Consider the following 20633-nt stretch of genomic DNA (forward strand, 5'->3'; position numbering starts at 1 on the left):
TAGTATGCTATGATTTTCTCCCTTGTTAAAGATTCTTCTTACTCTAGGCATTTGGGACTCGGGCTTGAATGAGAGGACCAACCAGTCTGATAGCTGTGAGCTGGCAGTAGCAATTGGATGGCTTTGCACGTACTGATAGACAGGAACCTGGGCATCTTAGAGACTTTGCTTTGGGGATGGGTATCTGTAAAGTGATCCTGCAGAGACAGATAGGCACCAAAGCAGCTTCAAGGATCTAAGCAAGCATACTTACTAAAGTCAGTGACTCATGTCTATACAGAAAGTGTTCAGCTTCTGATTCAGTCCTTTATTATTTTAAACTCTTAATTAAGTCTCTTTGAACCCACAGGTGCAGCAACTTACTGATGCATATTTGTTTTCTTTTATTTGTCACAGGATTTCATTTACCAAAATATTTTAGGCTGGTGGTTGAACTAGAGGTATTTGAGGGGATTTAAATATATTTTTAGAAACTGACCAGCTTTGGTCATTTTCTGTTTATAGGTCTGGGACTATCACCTAAAAAGCTCCATCAAGATCAGTTTTTCACTCTGGACTTTAGTATGAGCGTACATTTGTAAGTAGGTCTCTGATGGATGGCTAGACCACTTCCATTCCTATTTTACAGGTTGATTTTAAATTGATTATGTGTTTACACATGTATTATTTTCTATTTTAACTAAATGATTTGTTATGCAATAGTATATATATATATTTAATTTCTATTAAATTGAAGTTTTGAATATTCAAATGAAAAATATTAAGAAAATGAAATTTGGTATAACTGTACCGGTTTTCAGATATATACCTTTTCATGAGAAGTGAATGAAATACTTAGCACTTGCAAATATTTTCATAGCATCCAATTGACTAGCCAAATATTTGCAAGTTTTGAATATGAACACATTAAATTTATGTTCACTTTCTAATGAATCTGTCGTACAACTATTTCAGTCACTGTTCCAAAACCACCGCTGGTGCACTGATTTTTTTATTTGCTATAGTTTCTGTGAAGTTATTTTGCCACATATGCACTTAAGTTAAGCTTACTAAGTCATTTCAGTTTTAGTTAAGCTGCTTCATTTTATGATTTCTTAAATAACTGACTAGAATCCAGAGAGTTATCCGAATCACTAAACTTCAGTCATTGTGTTCTTTGTGTATCAATGATTTTATTTATTTATTTTTAAAATGCAAATTAATTGGAGGGATTGCAAATGATATTTTGTGGATTGAATCTTCAGGGCAAGAGACATAAGATAGTTGACAACTGTTGAAAATGTTCACCCTTGTTTTGGTAGAGGAAATTTGAATCCATCTTTCATAATTGCAAGCTGATGTCCTCATCCATGAGTGAGCAGAGAGAACACTGTTGTACTTTTTGGGTATTATTGTATTAAGTATGCCTGGGATATAAATATAACAATATATCTTGTATCAAAATATGTAACTGTTTTCTGGTCACAGAAATTATTGGAAAAACCTCAAATGCTTGTCAGAATTTGTGGAGAAGGAAGCAAACAAGCTGAGATATTGGTTGTGTGCTCTCACATAAATATGCACAAGGTATAAAAAAATTCTCTAACTTTTAGATTAAGCTTTAATATCCATTTCAAAAACATTTAATGCAGCTCCTCTGTTTATTTTACAGTTTAGCTGGGAAAGTTTGCAACTGTTTCTTATGCTCTGATCTCCACTTGGAGGTAGTGCTATGCAGACTTTCTAAAACTGGAATTTCTGCCTATAATAAATATGCCCACTATTGGTTGAATGAAAAGAATCTAAATTCAGCTTATGTCTAGCATTCTGTCTTTTATTCTTGCAGGTAACTGAAGGTGTCTAGCCACTAGGTGCTGAGACTTGTGGGAACTTTAACTGGCTAAAAATCATGGCTTATGCTGAAATGTGTTCAGATTCATCCTGGTCTTAAAATATTTTTCAGACATGCCGAGTTGTGGTATGTTGAGTGTACCATGCTATAGGTGAGGTACCAAGATCTCTCCTTCCCTTCAACCACAGGACTCTCCCTAATAATGCTGGAAGTGAAAATGAATCATTTATGAGCATCAGTAGACACATGGGTGGGGCCTCTTTGTAAACTGGTATTTTGTTGATGCAATATGTGTGTGACAGCCTTTTAGTTCTGAATATAAATGTTACTGAGAGGAAATTAGGTTGGTTCGCAGAGATCAGCCAGACCTTGCAGTGCATCTTGCTGAGGAGCAGGTACCGCCAACCAGCACTGTGCTTCGGATACTAGTACATGCAGAAGGAAAATGGAAGGTGAGTGTTTTGAAACTTTACTATCACTAGACACAGGACTGAGAATAGAAATAATTAAACAGTCAGGTGTAAGTACACAAGAAAGTGTAAATATTGCTGTGTGGAATCAAGACAAGGGATTACTTCTAAGGCTTAGATTTTATTATGTGTGGATTTAGAAAGAAAAGTGACACTTTTGGAAAAAAAAAAGAAAGGGGAAAAAGAGTTATGGAGAAGAAGCGGTGAAACAGCAGCCATTTATGAGAATAAGAGAGAGCATGGAAAAGAATGTATTTTATTTCCAGCATAAAATAAACAGTAATAGTTTTCAGTATTCTTATGTTAGAATCAATTATTTCACAGTAGTTACCTGAAGTATTCTCTCTGGAATGAAGGCAAAATGTGAATTGCTAGAGAAAACCCATTGACTGGTATTAGAGGTAGGGTTTCTATCAGAGAAAGAAAACCCATAAGAGATGTGAAATTGATTAGCCTTTAGTATTTTCTCTGAGCTTCCTTTGCTTAAGAAGGCAGTTGTTAGCTCCTTTGTGATCCAACCGTGATAGTTAACTCCAACAAGCAAACTATGGTCTGACTTTAAACAACTTCCCTGGGAAACATGTAATATCTCAACTCCCTGATGTTCCAGTTAAACTGGATTCATGAGTCAATGAAATGTAGTTGTCCTGGTTTATAAACTCCTCCAAAGGACAGGTGAGGATCTATCAGGTTCTTTCAGTCAGTGACCACAGGAATTCGTCATGTGTGCTGTAAGCACCTCTAATCCTTCTGTTCAACCAGAACACCTTGCATTGTGGTTGACAGCTCTCATTAAGATACAAGATTTTCTGTGATTCTGTTGATCTTTCTTATTCAGCAGGTATGATGCACTCATGAGCAATAATGATGCAATGCATTGCTCTGTTTTATTTTTATTTTTTTATTTTTAATTATTATTTTTGATAGTGTGCATGTTTTTAGTATGGGTAATGCCTGTGTTTCTTTACTGATCCTTGCTGAAGAGCTGAATGACAAGTTCTTTACCAAATTTCAATGAGTGGATAAAATATGAAATTATTTTGTGAAAAAATCCTTTTTTTTTTTTTTTTCCTTTCCCAGACCTTCCCTCCACAATTCATTTCATTAATGGTTTATTTAAGAATGTGTTCATGGGAAACTCAATTGGCTTGTGTTAAGTGTCCATATCCCATGGGCTTAGCTATAAGTCGTCTTTTAAGTGAATATACCCCTGGTTCTGGTGGGAAAAACAAGTTTCCCCTACATACCAACTGTCTATTCAATTTAGCACCAATTTAGCTAGAGAAATTGCATTGTTTGGTTGTACTGCAAGTTTAGCAGGACCAAACTTAATCTTTCAGAATTAAAAAATATCCAAGTCTTTGTAGTTCTGTGAGCCCAGTTTCCAAAACTGCTGAGAATTCATGGCTCCCATCACCTTCAATTAGAGTGAAGCACTTTTGAAAATAACATGTTGTATGCAAATAAGTAAAAATGAATGTTGCCACCCATCCTTCTGGCACCAGGATCATAATTAGCCCTGGGAAATGGCTGATATCCAGGCAGGGTGCCGGGGGTGGGGTGGAGGCGGATCATCCAAGATTTTAGTCAAGCTAATCACAGCATTTGGGATAGACTGTCAGCATTTTTTTTTTTAAATCATAATTTGTGAATATCTCCTTTTCCATCAAGTTCCTCAAAGATCTCTCAATTTGTGTAATAAAATGGATGCCTCCAAACCTTTTATAATTTTGGGAAATGTAGGTAGAAACAACTACGTATGTGTGCATATTCAACATTATTTGCAATTTGGGGGTGAATATTCAATTCTTATTGAATATATGCATATTCACACTTTTTTCATAGCTTATTTGGAGTGCCATTTAAGCCTTAAAACACATGCATTTGTTATCAAATATTTTATTTATCCAGTTTTCTTTACTGTTTTATTCCAACACTCATAGCATATGAAAAATTTGCTGTTTAGATGTGGTTGAAAAGCAACTGTGTCAAAAGCCAGGGTGTTGTCTTTTGGTGAGACTACTACAATACAGAACCAATCTTTCAGGTAGAGATACTAATAAATGTCCTTTGACATCAGTTATTTATAAAGCACAAAGGTGCTATATAAGCAAAGTGAAACTTGTAGCACAGCTTTATAAATCAAAGCATTATACAAGTTTCTACCTGCAAGCTAAGGAAGTGGTGAACTTCTAAGGATACTTTTATGGATGCATGTCTCCAAATAGTTTCTCAGTGTTGCCAAAATTTGAACAAACCCTTGACTGTTTGTTTTTTTTGTTTGTTTGTTTGTTTTGTTTTTCAAAACGGTTATCTGTTTCATCTATCTCCTGTTTCATGTAATCTTGACTTCATCCAGTGATGTGGCCTCAATTATTTGGTTTTCCATCTGTATTTCTTTCTCCATCCTGCAGTCATTGAGCTTGGAGATGTTGACCTGAACTGTCCTTCCAATTGCCAAATTCATAACACCCATTTCTTCGGAACTGACAGACAGATAATAAGGAGAGGGCAAGCCTTCAACTTTTATGCTCGCTTCCATAATCGGGAATGGGATGACTCCATGGATCAGGCCATTTTCACCGTGGAGACAGGTAGTCACACCCAAAATATGTGTAGTCTTTCTCAGTCCTTTTCTGGTAAGTAATATTTCCCATAGTCTTCAGTGATAAATACTATCTACACATTCATCTTCTGTGTGAACAGACTACCCTCTCCTAGCTAAGACAGTGCTTCTACCATTTAAAGTTTTCTCACCCTGCTATGAAAATTACAAGTGAAATACAAATCCACCCTTTGGAGCTTTAAATTGCAAATGATTGCTAAACAAATTACTTGCTTTTTACATGTGCTTTGTTTACCCTGATTGAAATTCTATTTATTTTCCTGAAAAGGCCTCAGACCCTGCGAGTCAAATGAGACGAAATGTACATTCCCAATGGGCAGATGTCTAGATCAAACCTGCTGGAGTGCTTCCTACAAAATTCATCAACCAAAATGCATCAGTATTAGTGTGTTTCCTCCCTCCAATGCCTGCATTGGCCGTTATATTCTCAATATGCAAATCACATCTTGTGGTCACACATACCAGCGATGTCTTGGAGATTTTTATGTCCTTTTTAACCCATGGTGTGCAGGTGAGAACTCTAGGGATATTGAGATGGTTTAAAGAAAAATGCTAATGATTAATAAAACATGTTGAAATTATTAATTACTTAGCTGGTAAGTAAGGGATGAAGTCACAGAAATCATAGGAAATAGGGATCATAGCTTTTTTTTGTTTTGTTTCTTTTTCCTGTATATTCAAGGCTGTCTCAATCTGGTGTTTTGATTTAGTTTCTTAGTGGTAGTACTGATGTGATGTAATTTTATTTTCTCCACTTTTAAAATAGCTTGCCAGGAAAAGAGGCTATATGCACAAACTGAAACAAAGGAGATTGTGTCTGAACATCAGGAAAAACCTTTTTTATTATGCAGGTGAATGAACTATTGGCACAGGTTGTTCACAGAGGTTATGGAGTTTCCCTCCTTTTATATATTGAAAAGCCACCTAGATATGGTCCTGGGCAACCAGCTCTATGTGACCCTGCTTAAACAGGGGAGTTGGACCAGATGACCTCCAGAGGTCTCTTCCAACCCCATTCATTCTGTGATTCTGTGATATCACCATGACAGTACAAACATGAAGTTCAGTAAATCTGATTTGAGAGGCGGCCAAATGTGAAGTCTTTAAGACTTTGCCAAAATCATTAGATGGCAAATATTTATGTTGTCCATTGATTTGACCAGAATTAAATACCAAACTCTAAATGTAGTGTTTGACTCCTGGAGTTGATTAGGGTGAAGATAAATTGCAAGCTCTGTAATTCAGGTGTATCATAGCAGAATGCGGCTTAATAAAGGCAAAACCAAGCAGTAAACAGAAATGAATTAAACATGCTTAAAAGCATATGTTTAAAATAGATAGGAAAACAAAGAGGGATCAAGTGAAATAGATAAAAGATATAGAAGTGCTAGAAATGAACATCTTGTCTGATAGCTCTTGCATCTTTTCCAGATGACCCTGTGTATATGGATAATCAGGCTCAAAGAGAAGAATATGTTCTGAATGAACATGGCATACTGTATGAAGGAGTTCACAAACATATTACCTCTAGACCTTGGCACTTTGGACAGGTATATTTTGAATATTTGTTCAGAAGAAGTTGTCATCCATATAAGTACTAATGAAGAGTCATCCATATTTTGCAGAAATGCATCTTATGTAATGGAGTACAAAAGGGTTTTAGGTCTAGTCCAGAACATGCATGCAATGAAAGAAATGTTTAAGAATGTCTCTGTAGCTCAAATAACTGCGAGGAAGTTTGCTGTAATATAGAATTACGGAAACATCAGAATGTTCTTGGAAAAAGAAAATTGTGCTTCTGAAGTTAAAATGATTCCATTAGTTAGACATAAGCAAGTATAACATGCTTTTAAAAAGAGACTATCCTTGATCTTCTTTCAATCAGACAGACAACATCATGCAGACTACTAGAAGCTAGACTTGATTTTAAAGAAATGGTATGGGAAGGGAGAGGGAAGCTCATACACATAACAAGAAAAGTGCTTTTTCAATGTTAGAATACCATGATGTCTGTGTTAACTTCTCTTTGATCAGTTTGAAGATGGAATTCTGGATATCTGCTTGAAGATTCTAGACATGGGTGCAAGTTACCATCACGGCTCTGATCGAGACCATTGTTGGCGCAATGATCCTGTGCATGTCAGCATGGTGGTAAACCACATGGTAAGAACTAACGGTGCATGACCTTTGAATAGATTGGGTCACACTTCATTTTTTTATAGAAGGATAAATTGCACTGTAATGAAACAGTGCGAGTAGTAGGGAAAATATTTTTTGTGCTCAGATTCACAGGAAAAAGTAACTTGTAGCATTGATCTTTGATAATTTTGTGAGATGCTTAGGATATAAAGACATGGTCAGGTATTTGGAAAAGTTGTTTTTCTTTTCTCTCACTAGATAAGCAGCCATACCACTAACAGCATCATGAAGATTCCAGAAAACAATGATTACCTGAAAGGAACAAAACCATTTTCCTGGAATGGAAGTGTCCCTATTCTTCAGCAGTGGTATAATGGCAGATGCAGACCAGTCAGATATGGGTACTGTGGGTCTCTTGCTTCAGTAATGTGCACAGGTATAATATTTCAGTCTTTCCTTACCTAGCTATCCAAATGAAAGACAGAAAACCAGAATTAGAAAACTCTGACCCTAAGTACTACTGTAAGCATATACCTCATAAGCATTTTACTAGAAAAGAAATGGAGTATTTTATCTTGTTCTGATATGGTACGGCTGCCTACACAGTGTTTATTATCAGCCTGTTGCTTTCCTATAAACTGTGATGAACAAGAAAAGTGATACTGTCTTTCTTGACCGTTACTTATGCAATGTAGCTCTCAGTATTGCAGTTTTTATTAAAATACGGAGCAAACAACCTCACAGAAGTAAAAATTTATCCTTTGGGTGAGGTTTGAAGGAAGAGTAAAAGCACCAACTTATGAAGAGGAATAAGACTTCTACCACCATCTCCTCCAAAACACAAAAGCAGCAAGCTACTATCTTATTTTGCTACAAAGGAGGAGATAATAGTGAACTAAATGATATGGAGAAGGGGGGAAGAGTTACAATGTTACACCATTTACTTCCTGAAGCTGCTTCTACATTGAAGAAAATTAGGTTGATACTATACATACAAATCTAGAAACACTACACTATACTTATAAAAAGTATGGACATTTCTGACTAGTGTTTTATTAATGCAGGGTCAGGAACATTATTTTTGTATTTACAACAGGTGTGTGTATTGTTTGTTTGTTTATTTATTTATTTATTTATTTTTATGCTGGAATAATATGAAGTCATTTCTTTCTGTTAGGCTCTTTTCAAGTTACTTTTCAGTAAAAAGAAATTTTGCAGACAGAATTATGACAACCTAAATGTTATCTCCTATGCATTTTGTTTATATGATGGTGAAGTAGAATGCAGGAGAATTATTTACAGAATAAGTAAAAGGCTTGTTTGATTAATTACTGTTTAAAATGACTCCTGATCTTTTTTTTTCCCTTACAGTGATGAGGTGTTTGGGAATTCCAAGTCGTGTTGTCACAAATTTCTGTTTTCCATGCTCAAATGAGAATCCCCTTGCTATTAATGAGATTTTTGACTGTACTGGAAAAAACCTCTGTGGAAAAGACAAGCTATGGTAAGTAAGAAATAAACAATAATATATTTTGGTTTTGTCAAAAGCAAGATGATAGGAAGACTAGTGTAAATCTAGCAACTAAGTAGTTTGGTATTACATAGCTGTTCATTTTCCTATTAGTCCATTTCGAAAGCATACAGTCATTGAGGAGGCAGTCTGTTCAATCTACCCTTAAAAACAATAACAAGAAGAAAAAGCACACTTTTGAGAATTGATACTAGCTGCTTATCCTTCTCAGTTGATGCAATAGGCCATCCGTCTCAGTAGATGCAAAACTATTAAGTGAACACAAAATTCAAAGAAAAATTTATGATAGATTAAAATTATTATCCTTAGTCATAATCACTAGGTTGATAATTATGTTGTCTTCCTGCGGTTCCTTACTATGAATCGCTTCATTCTCGTCAACCTTTCAACTCATGTTCATATAACTGACATTATAGCTTATTAAAGTACAATTTGTTGTTTTTACCCTTGGCCTGTATGTTCATAGTTTAACTGCACCAGAATTTGCTTGTATCCAAGCCTAATCCGTGAGAGCTTTCAAATATTTTTTTGATCTTTCCCATATGAAAAATATAAGGTCAAACTGAAATACTAAGGGAAAGAAGATGCTATTTTGGCATTTAAGTCTTAAGGGTGTCTTCTTTGTTAGTCTGTTAAAAAGACTAGGGCAGTTTTTTTTGTTTGTTTGTTTTGTTTGTTTGTTTTCTCTAAAGAACTGGGCAGAAAATGATAGGAAAAATAGACTATTTAAACAAAAGAACTGTGCTAGCATATTATCAACTGAAACAACAACAACAAATAAGCAAAAAGAAAATGGCTTATAAAAGGAACATTTTGCAAGCAGGTTTGCAGGATTCAGGAACAGATTTTCAGTCTTAGGGATACAAAGCAAAGCAAACAACTCCTGTCTTGAAACATCATTAACAATGCTAAGACAGAACTATTCAGTTGCTTAAAGGTTCTCTATGATTTTCTTTTCCTCCATAAAAAGGGATTGAACATATTGACACAAGTGATGTTTTTAATCCTATATTTCTCCTTCCCACAGGCGATACCACTGCTGGAATGAATCTTGGATGGCTCGCAGAGATCTAAATCAGTGCTGTGGTGATTGGCAGTGCCTGGATCCAACACCTTTGGAAACTGGCAGAGGTAACTAAAAATGTTTCCTATGATTGTCATCGTTTGCATCAGCTTATGTTTTTGTTTCTATACTACTCAGGTTACATCCTGTTATAACATTTTGGTTTTCACCTGGCTTAGGTTCATCTTGCAGTGGTCCTACATGGGTTCGAAGCATCAGAGAAGGGGAACTGGACTTGGACTTTGATGGTCATCACATGTTTTCTCGGCTAAATTCGAACTATGTTGGCTGGCTTTCCCAAAACAATGCCAAAAAAACAAAAGTTTTCTGTGACACTTGGCCATGTGGACAACATCTAAGCACTAAGAGTGTTGGCAGCGAGCAACTGGAAGATATCACTGGAAGTTACAAATATGAGCTAGGTATGATGAAAAGTCATTAAATGGGTCAGAGGCAATTTAAAATGTTAATTGTACAAAATTTTCAAAGTAACTTGTCCTGTGTGAAAATGAGTAAGACTGTTTAAAGGTTGCTTTCTCTCCTTTCTCTCTCTTTCTCTTTCTTTCTTTCTTTTTTTCCTTCTTTTTTTTTTTTTTCATTTTGAGAAAGAGGGGAAAATGCCTTTCTGTTAAAATACGATCTATGCATATTTAGATGAATCAAAGAAAACAACAGCAACTGCTTTTATTTAATACCACTGTTTTTATGTATATGCATTGGTCTCACCTATATACTAGTTTCAAATATTAGCAGACTTTAGCTAATCTAAAAAAATAAATTATTTTAAACCCAGGATTAAATTCTTTCTTATAGACTCTTGCACTGACTCTATCAGGAAATATGCTCACATACTAATTTCATGTATTATTAGGACTTCCTGTTGTTATCACTTTTGGTTTACTGATTTTCATTTCCCAGGTATGTAAGGAAGAGTTCAATCAGCAAAATTGCCTAAAAGAATGTAGAGTAGATTAGAGCTGATTGTAAAAATGCAAATTTTGTTTTCTGATAATAAACAAACAAAAAAAAACTTTATTTGAATGTTGTATCTCACCTTTTGTGAGGAAAAAAATTGAAACCTCTTGTGATTTCATTTTCTGCTGGATTTGTTCAACACCAAGCCACCACATTATGTTTCAGAAAGGAGTAGGAGGAAATTTAATTATCTTTATTACTTAGGTAGATATTCCAGACTTCCATAAGACTCATTATCGTGTATCTCCTTTTCACAGGTTCTGTGAAAAGCAAAGAAGCCTATTACCGGGCTTACAGAAGAATTCACCCAGGGTACTGCAATGCTTCCAACTGTCATATAGATAGGGAGTTATCATCTCTGAAAAACCCATTTTTGAGTGACAGCGGCATTAACATGAGGCTAAAGATGGCTAACTGTCCAATGTATGGTGAAGATGTCCAACTGCACTGGCTGCTTGAAAATTTGCGTAGTGAACCCAAAACCCTGAAGTTTAATTTGTGTGCGCAAATAATAACATACAATGGTTGCCCAATGGATCAATTTTGGAAAGACAGCGTGACTGTTACATTGGGTCCGAGAGAAGGTAAGAAGGTGGATTTGTCTAACACCCTTCTGACCACAGTACTTTTCAGGAGACAGATGGGAGACAGGAGACTGACAATCTTCTATAGGATTAGTGGAGACTTAATACTCGTGGAAAGTGAAATTAATACAATGTTAAATATTGATAGCTGAATTGCCTTCAATGCAATTGCCCTGAAAAATCAGCACAATACATACTCTATGTGTAATCTATATGTAATCTAATGTGTACATGTATAGTAACAGGTTAACTGTAGTCTTTGCTTAGTTTCTCAAGGTTTAGAGATTTTGCTGATCATATAAAACTTCTTTCTGTTAAAAGTTCAAGTCTGGATTCTATATTCAATACAAAAATAAAGTTGCAGATGCTTATCATAAAAACAATTCATTCCCTTTAGCCAGAAGATATTAGACAGTATAAAATACCAATTTTAAGCACTGAAGTGATTATTTCCAGATACAGCACAATATGCCCAGAAGTGCAAAGGTGTGTCACAGAATAAGCACTTGTTTTAATAGTTATATCTTTTCGTGAAAGAAAAAAGATCACTTTACTTAAGTCATATCTATAAGAAGAAAATTAGTTCCTGATATTTACATTCTGTTTTACCGAGCTTTAATTTGCCTACATTCAAATTATTGCTGTAAGAATTACATTGTAATTAAGTTTCAGAATTTAAGTAAATAAATAAATTTAAACTTCCCTGTAAACACACTAGTATAGTTAGAGTAATTAGAAAGTATGCAGCTGGATGTTAAAGGTAGCAATGTATTATCCTAAGCCAGGAAAGTTCAAGTCTGGTTTCAGAGATGCTGTGATAGCTTTAATATTTAATTAAACCATTTTAATTGCCAGTTAAACTTTAGGAGGAAGGGAAGTAGAATATTAGCCAAAGATAATTAAACAAGTAAATAATAACTTAAATACATTTGTTTTACAGTGAAAAAAATCCCACTGTGTATATCATATAGTCAATATGGACCTTATCTCTGTGATCACAACATTATGAAAGTAGTTGCTGTCTCAGATCCAGAGTGTGGAGAAGTTCTGATGGTTAGCAGGGATATTGTGATCAACAGGCCACCTGTTATTGTTAAGGTAAAGAACTTCAACCGTGTACTTTGTGTTCTAAGGAACAGTTACGGACTCCTATTGTCCACTATATAGGTATATTGTCCACTATATAGGTATAATACAGAAAAATGTGGAACTAATTTTTTTTTGCTTTTTAGAAAGATCAGTGTATAAAAATTACTTAGCGTGATGCCTAAAGATCATAGAATTAAAACAAAAAGAAACATGTATATAAGTATTATATTTTTCTTCTGTTTATTTAATTTAATGCTAATTTTGTGAGGTTAAAGAAAATAAGTGTTTGATATTTTAAATATTTATTTATTTATTTATTTATTGCTAGCTATTGAGCCAACCCAGGCTGAAAGTACCATGTACAGCAGAGATCTCCTTCTGCAATCCTCTCCAGGAAGATATGAAGAACTGCATAATGACTTTAGAAGGCTGTGGTTTATTCAAAGAGCCAATGACCATTGAGTAAGATCATCAATTATTTAAATGGGGATAATATTGGGGGTTGATTAAGGTCTGCTAGGTCAGAGCAGGTTTTGAGGAAGATGATAGTTCTGATACTTCTGGTGTTTGGGATCTGAACAAGATTTTATGCCCCTTAATTCTTGGAGACTCCATTACAAGCCTCATTCTTCTTGAAACTGATAGAGTTGGCAAGATATGCTGTTGCTTCATTTGTCTTAAATCTAATCTGTGTGTGTTACAAAGTTCTATTTGAAGGGGAATGCACAAGAAATTTTAGCTCTGTCCCCCAGCCCTTATAATCCTATTGAGTTTATAAATATTTCCTCTAAATATTCATGCACTTGCATCACATATGTAAACAATTAGAAAAAGACAGTGAGAAATAGCAGCGTGCATTCTACGCTCACAACAAGTTAATCACAGGAAACTGGAAATTTCCATGATGCTATAACATTCTAGGAAAATGAGCTTTTCATTAATATGCATTGCTGTTCTTCATGACAAGGACAGCTGACAGAGGTATGAGTAGTTTTGAAGGGAAGCAATTAGGAATTGTTCTCACTGAATGATAATGAACTTGATACTACAGAGCTCCTTGATCCAACTTAGATGACTGGAAATGGGAAGCATCATGTATATCTTTGAGGCAGAAGGGTACCATGTTTTTGAAGAATTTAAGTAACTTATTCCCATGCAGTATCATGAATGGGGTTCCAGTTCCAGTTCCAGAACTAACTGTGGGAGTTTTCCGCAGAAATAACAAATCTTTTGAGACAGAGGGAAATGGTTACCACATTATTCACAACACAGGATGATTTGGGGGGAGCAGGGCAAGTAACAAAGTGATCATAGCAGACTGTCTCTGAAAACATATCATAGCAATCAAAACTTGTAATGTGAAGTCATCTTCTAGCACTTCAGGTCTCTGAGCTACCTAAGGCCCTAATTCTCTCCCTCCTCTTGGTGCAGTTTGGGAACACTGGCTTCCAATCAGCAGGCACGGACTATTGTAGAGTTCACACCATACAGATTGGGCAGCCACCGGCTCCTAGCCAACTTCGGATGCCACAAGTTTGCCTACTGCAAAGGATGTGCCAAGGCTGAAGTGTGTAATCCCGTGGGGCAGAACGGCTCCCTGCCCGTGGGGCAGAATGGCTCCCTGCCTATGAGCCAGAACGGGTCGCTGCCAGTCTGTGAGAATGGATCCCTGCCTGTGAACAACTCTGGGCCGGTCCCTGCAGGGGACCCTGGGCTCAACTCCATGTGTGAATACATATGCATCCCTGTGTGCAACCCGAACTGCAACCCAGGGGGCCCACCTGTGTATGACTTTGTGTACCTTCCTGCGGGCCATCCCTTATGCAACACCATCTGCAATCCAGGCTTCAACCCAAACATCAATCCTGGTGTCGACCTGGGGTGTGATCCTGGCTTCCGAGTTATATGCGAGACCATGCCTCCCGCTACATGTGCCCCGATGCCTCCGCCCATGTATGGCTCTATGCCAGTTGCATCGTCCAACCCCGTGGGCCCCCCTATGCCACATGTGGTGTTTGAGACAGGGCCCAGTCCTGTACACCAGCCTGGAGGTGGAGGGGGGCCGATGTCCTATTCTGTCTCTGTCCCAGCAAATAATGCGGTGAGTGCTCTCCTGACCCACTTCATGGCTGGCCCCAGTCCCACTGCAACAGCCCAGGCGGTCCCTACCCATCTGCCAACCCACCCTGTGTGCTCTCCAGTTACCAACACTGTCGGCAGTCCCATGCCACCGCCTGCAGCCATTTCAGTGCCTGCTGCCTCCCTCTCCCATGTTGTCTGTGGCTCCGTGCCCTCTCCCACAGCCCAGCCTCCCTGCGGCTCCATGGCCACCCTTCCGACCCAGCCCCTGAGTGCCCCAGTAGCCCATGCTGTATGTTCCCCAGCTCCCTGCCCTGAAGCTTCTCCGGTGCCCCGCTCTGCACGTAGCTCTACCCCTGCAGGGCTGCACCTTGCAGGCTCCCCAGCCCCCCGCCCTGTGGGACCCCCAGCAGCTCACTCGCTGTGCTCCCCAGCTCCCCGTCCCGTGGGACCCCCAGCAGCGCACTCACTGTTCTCCCCTGCCTCCATCTCGGTGGGAGCTACAGGAGTCCGCTCTGCAAGCTCACCCACCCCTTGTCCCGAGGATTCGTCAGCCACCTGCTTTGCATCTCCCCCAACACCCCGGCCTCTGGCAGCTGCCACAGCCCGCTCCCTCTGCAACCCTTCCTCTCGCTCGGTCTCCCGGGCTGTCTGTACCCCAGGGTCTCGCTCTGTCTGTGGCCCTCAGTGGGGGCCCTCCTGTACTACCACCACCACCACCTCACGCTCAGGCTCCCACTCCACATACACTCCAACCTTCCGCTCAGCATGGAACCTCACAGGGCGCTCGAGCTATATCCCCTTTTCCCGCACCTCCTACAACACGCTCACAGGACCTCCCTATAGCTCCTTGTCCCGCTCCTACAACACTTTGTCCCGCTCAGCCTACAACACCCTGCCCCGCTCTACCTCTCCCTCTGCTTATGCTACCCTGCCTCGCTCTGGCTCACGCCCCACCGGCAGTGCCCTGACCCGCTCTGGGGCCCGCACCCCCTGGAGTCCCAGCAGGGGTACTCTCTCCTACTTCAAGCGCAAATACCTGTAATTGAGAGCAACCCACTGGCGAAGAGCCAAAGCAAGTGAATTAAAGTCTGTACGCAGATGCTTTGAAAAAAGGTTAGAAATAGGGTGATGGAGAGCAACCTGCGTAGTTCTGAATATTTGTTCAGGCGTTTGAGATGTGTTGGAAAGCAGGCTGCTAGCCAACCCCTGAGAAGTGCATTTGATGTAATGTTCATGTGTCTTGAGATACAGTCCAGTGGAAGTGACAAATGAACGTGCTCCCTCTGGAGCCGTAGTGACAACAGCTGTACAGTGCAAGTAATCGGACTAGATTGCTCAGTCAAGCCCTTTTATAAACGATCTGCTTTTATTCTCTTCCCTCTTGATTTCTTGCAATGTGTATTTCTCAAATCCCCCTGGGCTACAAGGCTCATTGCAAATGTCTCTCCCAATATGAGATGTGCTGTTACTGGTGTTCTGTGGCCACAGAGGTGGTAGAAGGACCCTCATGACATCTCCCCAAACACACCTTGGCCCTCGAGCTCTGATCTCTTTGTGGCTAAGGTCAGTTCTGCATGCACTTGTATTTCCTTAGTTATAAGGTAATGAAAACTGTGGTGGTCATGAAGTAACTAAATCATTGCAAACCAACTTAAGTGTTCAGGAAAAAAAAAAAAAGAAAAGAAAAGGAAAAAGGAAAAGTTAGTATGGTAAATTTGGTATCACTACTCTGGATTTATATCCAGTCCAGTATCTGGAAGAAAGGACAGAGTGGAAAGGCTGAAAAACTCGATGAAGATTTAATACCAATTAAACAACATCGGCTTTCATAGCCAATGTTTTTCTGTAAAGTGTTTCCCAAAGTTTTCCTCTTATATATTATTTGCATTTAAGTTTACAGTAAAAGCTCATGTTCAGAACCTGTGCTTTTGTGATTCAATATAGCTAGGCAACTTTTGTCACCAGACTTTAAGCAGAGAAGGAAGTGTGATGGTATCATTTCTTTCCAACATCTAGCCCTTCCAAATGAACAATTAAATGAAAGTTAACTGGTACCATTTCAATGCTAACCTTCTCTCCCCCTTCCTCCCCCCCCCCCCCCCCGCCCCTTTTTTTCTTGGTATCAAATAATACATTGTCATAAAGGAACTGTCCCTAAGTTTTACCTCTCCTTTGTCTGACCCTCACAAGAGCCTTGGATTTGGTGACACACCTCCTATCCCCCTATTGTTTTCCTCTAATGCCGTTATTTTTAGTAGCAAGTGTTAGTGGGGTTTGGTGGTAAAATAATTTTGCTGGTGCTGCAGAATCTTCAATAATGTAGCAATAGTATCTCAGTAGTATCACTGTAGTTCACACCCCTGTGTTTTGTGATGAGATTGGGTAACCTTCTGGGGATTTTGAAAAGGTGAGGTGTCAGATGCTAGTTATGAATATACCAACTGTGCCAATTACATAGTAATTCTGAGTATGGTAGAAGTCTTTGCCTGGATATTGTAGTGCAGTGTTCAATTCCATGGCACAGTTCTATGACTTTTTTTTTTTTTTTAAATGCAGTTTCAGTAGTTCCTGTTGGGTATTTGCTGACGATTGCTTTGCTTGACAATAAAAATAGAAATTTAGAAAAATTTAACTGTGGTTTTTTTTTTTTGTTTTTTTTTTTTCGTCTCGTAATATTTCTTCAAAATGGGGGAAAATATTCTCCAGATGCACTAGAGTGTGAAATTATTCTTCCACTGCTTCTGTTGTATGTCCTCTTTATTTACCTTTGGTTAGAAATCAAGGGTCCAAAATAGGTTGTGAAATCTAGTACAGATTTCCTATTTTACTTGAAATACTCAGTTTGGTATTTAGAGAAAAAAATCAGCCATCTTCTTTGCTCACAGTAAAATGTTCCACTTACACATGCTGCATGATTTTTCCCTTTGCTTTCATGGTCTGTGAAACTTATCGTCCACGTAAGTGCCAAACTGAACAAATTTTTCAGCAACAGAGGAAGAAAGATAAAAGATACCGGAACTTATGGCTTTCTTGTTGTTGTTGAAAAGAAGTTTTCATAATAAATTACAACTATATTATTATGAAGTAACATTTCACATTTCTTGTTCCACTTGTGCTTTGACTGATTTTTCTCATTTCTGAGAAGGAGCATGATTCCATATGCCAGAAACTCCAAAGACTTGTTCCCAACCTTTTAATGTCACTGGAGTTATACAGTGTGTATAAATACTGCTCCCCAACCCTTCTTGCTGTATATACCAGATCATTCTCTTTGAAAACTGTAGCAAGTTGTTATAGCTAAAACCACAGAAGATAATAGAAATCCTTTAAAGTTGTGGAGGTTTTATGCTGCTGGGCAGCTGATCTCCACCACAGCCACCATCTCACTACCCCTTCTCAACAGAAAAGGGCGTAGGAAATATTATGGAAAGGGTTCAAGGGTTGAGATAAGGACAGGGAGAACACACCAATTATTGTCAAGGACAAAACATAGGGAGATAAACATAATTTATTGCCTATCACTAGCAGACTAGAACAGGGAGAACCTAAAAGCAAAATAAAAACACCTTCCCCCCCAACCACCTTCTCCTACATGCTTCATCCAAATGACGCAAGGGAACAGGCAATGGGGGCTACATTCAGTCCCTAATGCTTCTGCATCCCTCCTTCATGGTCACTCTCTGCCCCTTCTCCACACAGGGTCCCTCCCATGGGATGCTGTTCTTCCGAAATTGATCATGCGTGGGCTGCCCACAGGCAGCAACTCGTCAAGAACTGCTCCAACATGGATCCATGCGACAGGGTCCATCCCCCAGGAGCAAGCTGCTCCAGCATGGGTCCCCCACGGACAGCAGCTCCCCCCAGGCTCCCTGCTCCTGCGTGGGCTCCTCTCCACGGGCTGCAGCTCCAGCCCAGGGCCTGCTCCTGCAGTGGTTCTCCATGGGCCGCAGCATCCTCCAGGCCACATCCACCTGGTCCACCAGGGACCTCTCCACAGGCCACAGGGGAACTGCTGCTGTGTGCCTGGAGCACCTCGTGCCTTCCTGCACTGACCTTGGGGTCTGCAGGGCTGTTTCTCACCCCTCTCTCCCAGATGCCATTATACAGCATTTTTTTTTTCCCTTTCTTAAATCTGCTCTCACAGAGGCATAAACAACATCACTCACTGTCCCAGCTCTGGCCAGCAGTGGGTCCCTTTTGGAACCGGCTTGAGCTGGTGTACTGGGTCTGGCTGGAATGTTAACTTTCCCTGCAGCTGCCCATACAGTGCTGTACTCTGCACTTGTAGCTGGAACAGCAGTGTTATCACACCAGTGTTGTGTCTACTGCTGACCAGTGCTGGCACAGCATTGGGCCTCTCTAACCCTCCTAGGGGGTGGGCAAAAAGTGAGAAGAGAAACATCACTAGGGCAGCTGACCTAAACCAATCAAAGGGATATTGCATACCATGTGATATCACACTCAGCAATAAAAGGTGGCAACAGGAAGAAGAGAGGCAGGGTGGGCTCTCGTTGTGAAAACGTTGGTCCTCCTCCGGAACACTGGCTACGTGCATTGAGGCCCTGCTTCAAGGACGTGGTGGTCAATCATCGCTCATTTGTGGGAAGTAGAGAGTAATTTCTTTCCTCTGCACTTCCACATAGCCTTCATTCGTTTTATTTGTTTTCCTCCTTTTTTTTTTTTTTTTTAATTTTCCCTTTCCCCCTCCCTTTTCCCCTTTCCCTTTTTATTTCCCTTTAGTTAAATTGTTTAGTTCATAGTAATCTTTCTTTAATTATTATTATTATTTCCCTTTAATTAAATTATCCTTATCTCAACCCGTGAGTTGTTCTTTGCTTTACTTCTCCCCCTCCTCATCTAAGGAGAGGGAGTGAGAGAGCGGTTGTGGGGTTTAGCTGTCCAGCACGGTAAAACCACCACAGCTGGCTCTGATCTGACAAAGGGCAGCTTGGCTCTGATCACAGAGGCCATCTCTGAAGCCCCCTGGCTACCATGCCCTTGCCATGTGAACCCAATACAAAAGTTTAAAATGATTCCAACACTAACAAAATTATCAAGAGTGTTTTCTTGATATTTACATGCTAGTACAGGTAGTTATTGTAATAACTAATATGTAGTCTCCTAGGAAAGTCCATTTTACTGCCACATATCCATCCAGGGAAAGAACAAAATTAAGAAAGAGGGAAAGAGAGAGAGAGAGAGAGAGAGAGAGAGAGAGAGAAAGAAGGAAAGAAGGAAAGAAAGAGAAAGAAAGAAAGAAAGAAAGAAAAGAAAGAAAGAAAGAAAGAAAGAAAGAAAGAAAGAAAGAAAGAAAGAAAGAAAGAAAGAAAGAAAGAAAAGGAAGGAAGGAAAGAAGGAAAGGAAAGGAAGAAAGAAAGGAAGAAAGGAAGGAAGGAAGGAAGGAAGGAAGGAAGGAAGGAAGGAAGGAAGGAAGGAAGGAAGGAAGGAAGAAAGAAAGAAAGAAAGAAAGGAAAGAAAGAAAGAAAGAAAGAAAGAAAGAAAGAAAGAAAGAAAGAAAGAAAGAAAGAAAGAAAGAAAGAAAGAAAGAAAGAAAGGAAAACTTTTCACAGAAAAACAACTACAAAAACCACTCGGAACCTAAAGGTAAATTACCTCCTTCTTAAAAGTTTGAGTGAAGGGCTCCAATCTATGTTTTATAAGGTATCTCCTATCACAAGAGGCCTGTTTTAAATTTCCACACAATTTGTTGTTGTTTTTCTTTGTTTCCTTAAAACTGACTTTTTTTTTTTTTCTTGTTTTTTTTTCTTATTTTCTAAAACACATTGGGAGGCCACCACAAACAAGATAACTATCATCAGATGTTGAATACAGTACTGTACTATTTAAATGTTCGGGGGAACATTTCTAATTTTAAATTCATTTCAGATATGTTTTATTTATGTTTTTGAGCAAAATTTATTCACTTGTTTCTAAGCCAGTGAAAATGAAAAAGGCAATTTCACATGCATTACTATAGCTGTCCTTTCTATGATTTAATATAATAAACAGGAGTACTGGAATTTATTTTTGTGCAAAAGTAAAACAGCGTTATATTTCTTTCAAAGATGAGAAATAATCTAGTAGGCAATAATTTTTAGTTTTCATCACTAAGAATTCATTAAACTTTCTCAAGTCTTTAGATGAGAAGTTATGAAGATTTAGCTGCAAATTAATAGTTTCAAACTTCAAATGCTTAAGGTTTCTGTTTCCTTTGACATTTGCTAGTTACATAGCATAAAATGC

At 38.7% G+C, this 20633-nt stretch overlaps 1 protein-coding gene across 1 annotated transcript; it reads left to right on the plus strand.

The window, feature by feature from the left end:
* Positions 1-1483: 1483 nt before the first annotated feature.
* On the plus strand, positions 1484-15432 carry LOC311432466 (protein-glutamine gamma-glutamyltransferase 5-like; the record flags this gene model as incomplete). The annotated part of the gene is made up of 14 exons (XM_084510915.1): positions 1484-1566; positions 1826-2283; positions 4716-4895; positions 5196-5438; positions 6359-6477; positions 6962-7090; positions 7325-7502; positions 8438-8570; positions 9625-9728; positions 9840-10082; positions 10893-11219; positions 12160-12317; positions 12637-12770; positions 13740-15432. The coding sequence occupies exons 2-14, from the start codon at positions 2277-2279 to the stop codon at positions 15430-15432; spliced, it is 3648 nt and encodes a 1215-aa protein (XP_084367041.1). The 5' UTR covers positions 1484-1566; positions 1826-2276.
* Between the last annotated feature and the right edge of the window lie 5201 nt (positions 15433-20633).

The sequence above is a fragment of the Aythya ferina genome (assembly GCF_964211825.1).
Source record: "Aythya ferina genome assembly, chromosome: 2".
NCBI lineage: Eukaryota > Metazoa > Chordata > Aves > Anseriformes > Anatidae > Aythya > Aythya ferina.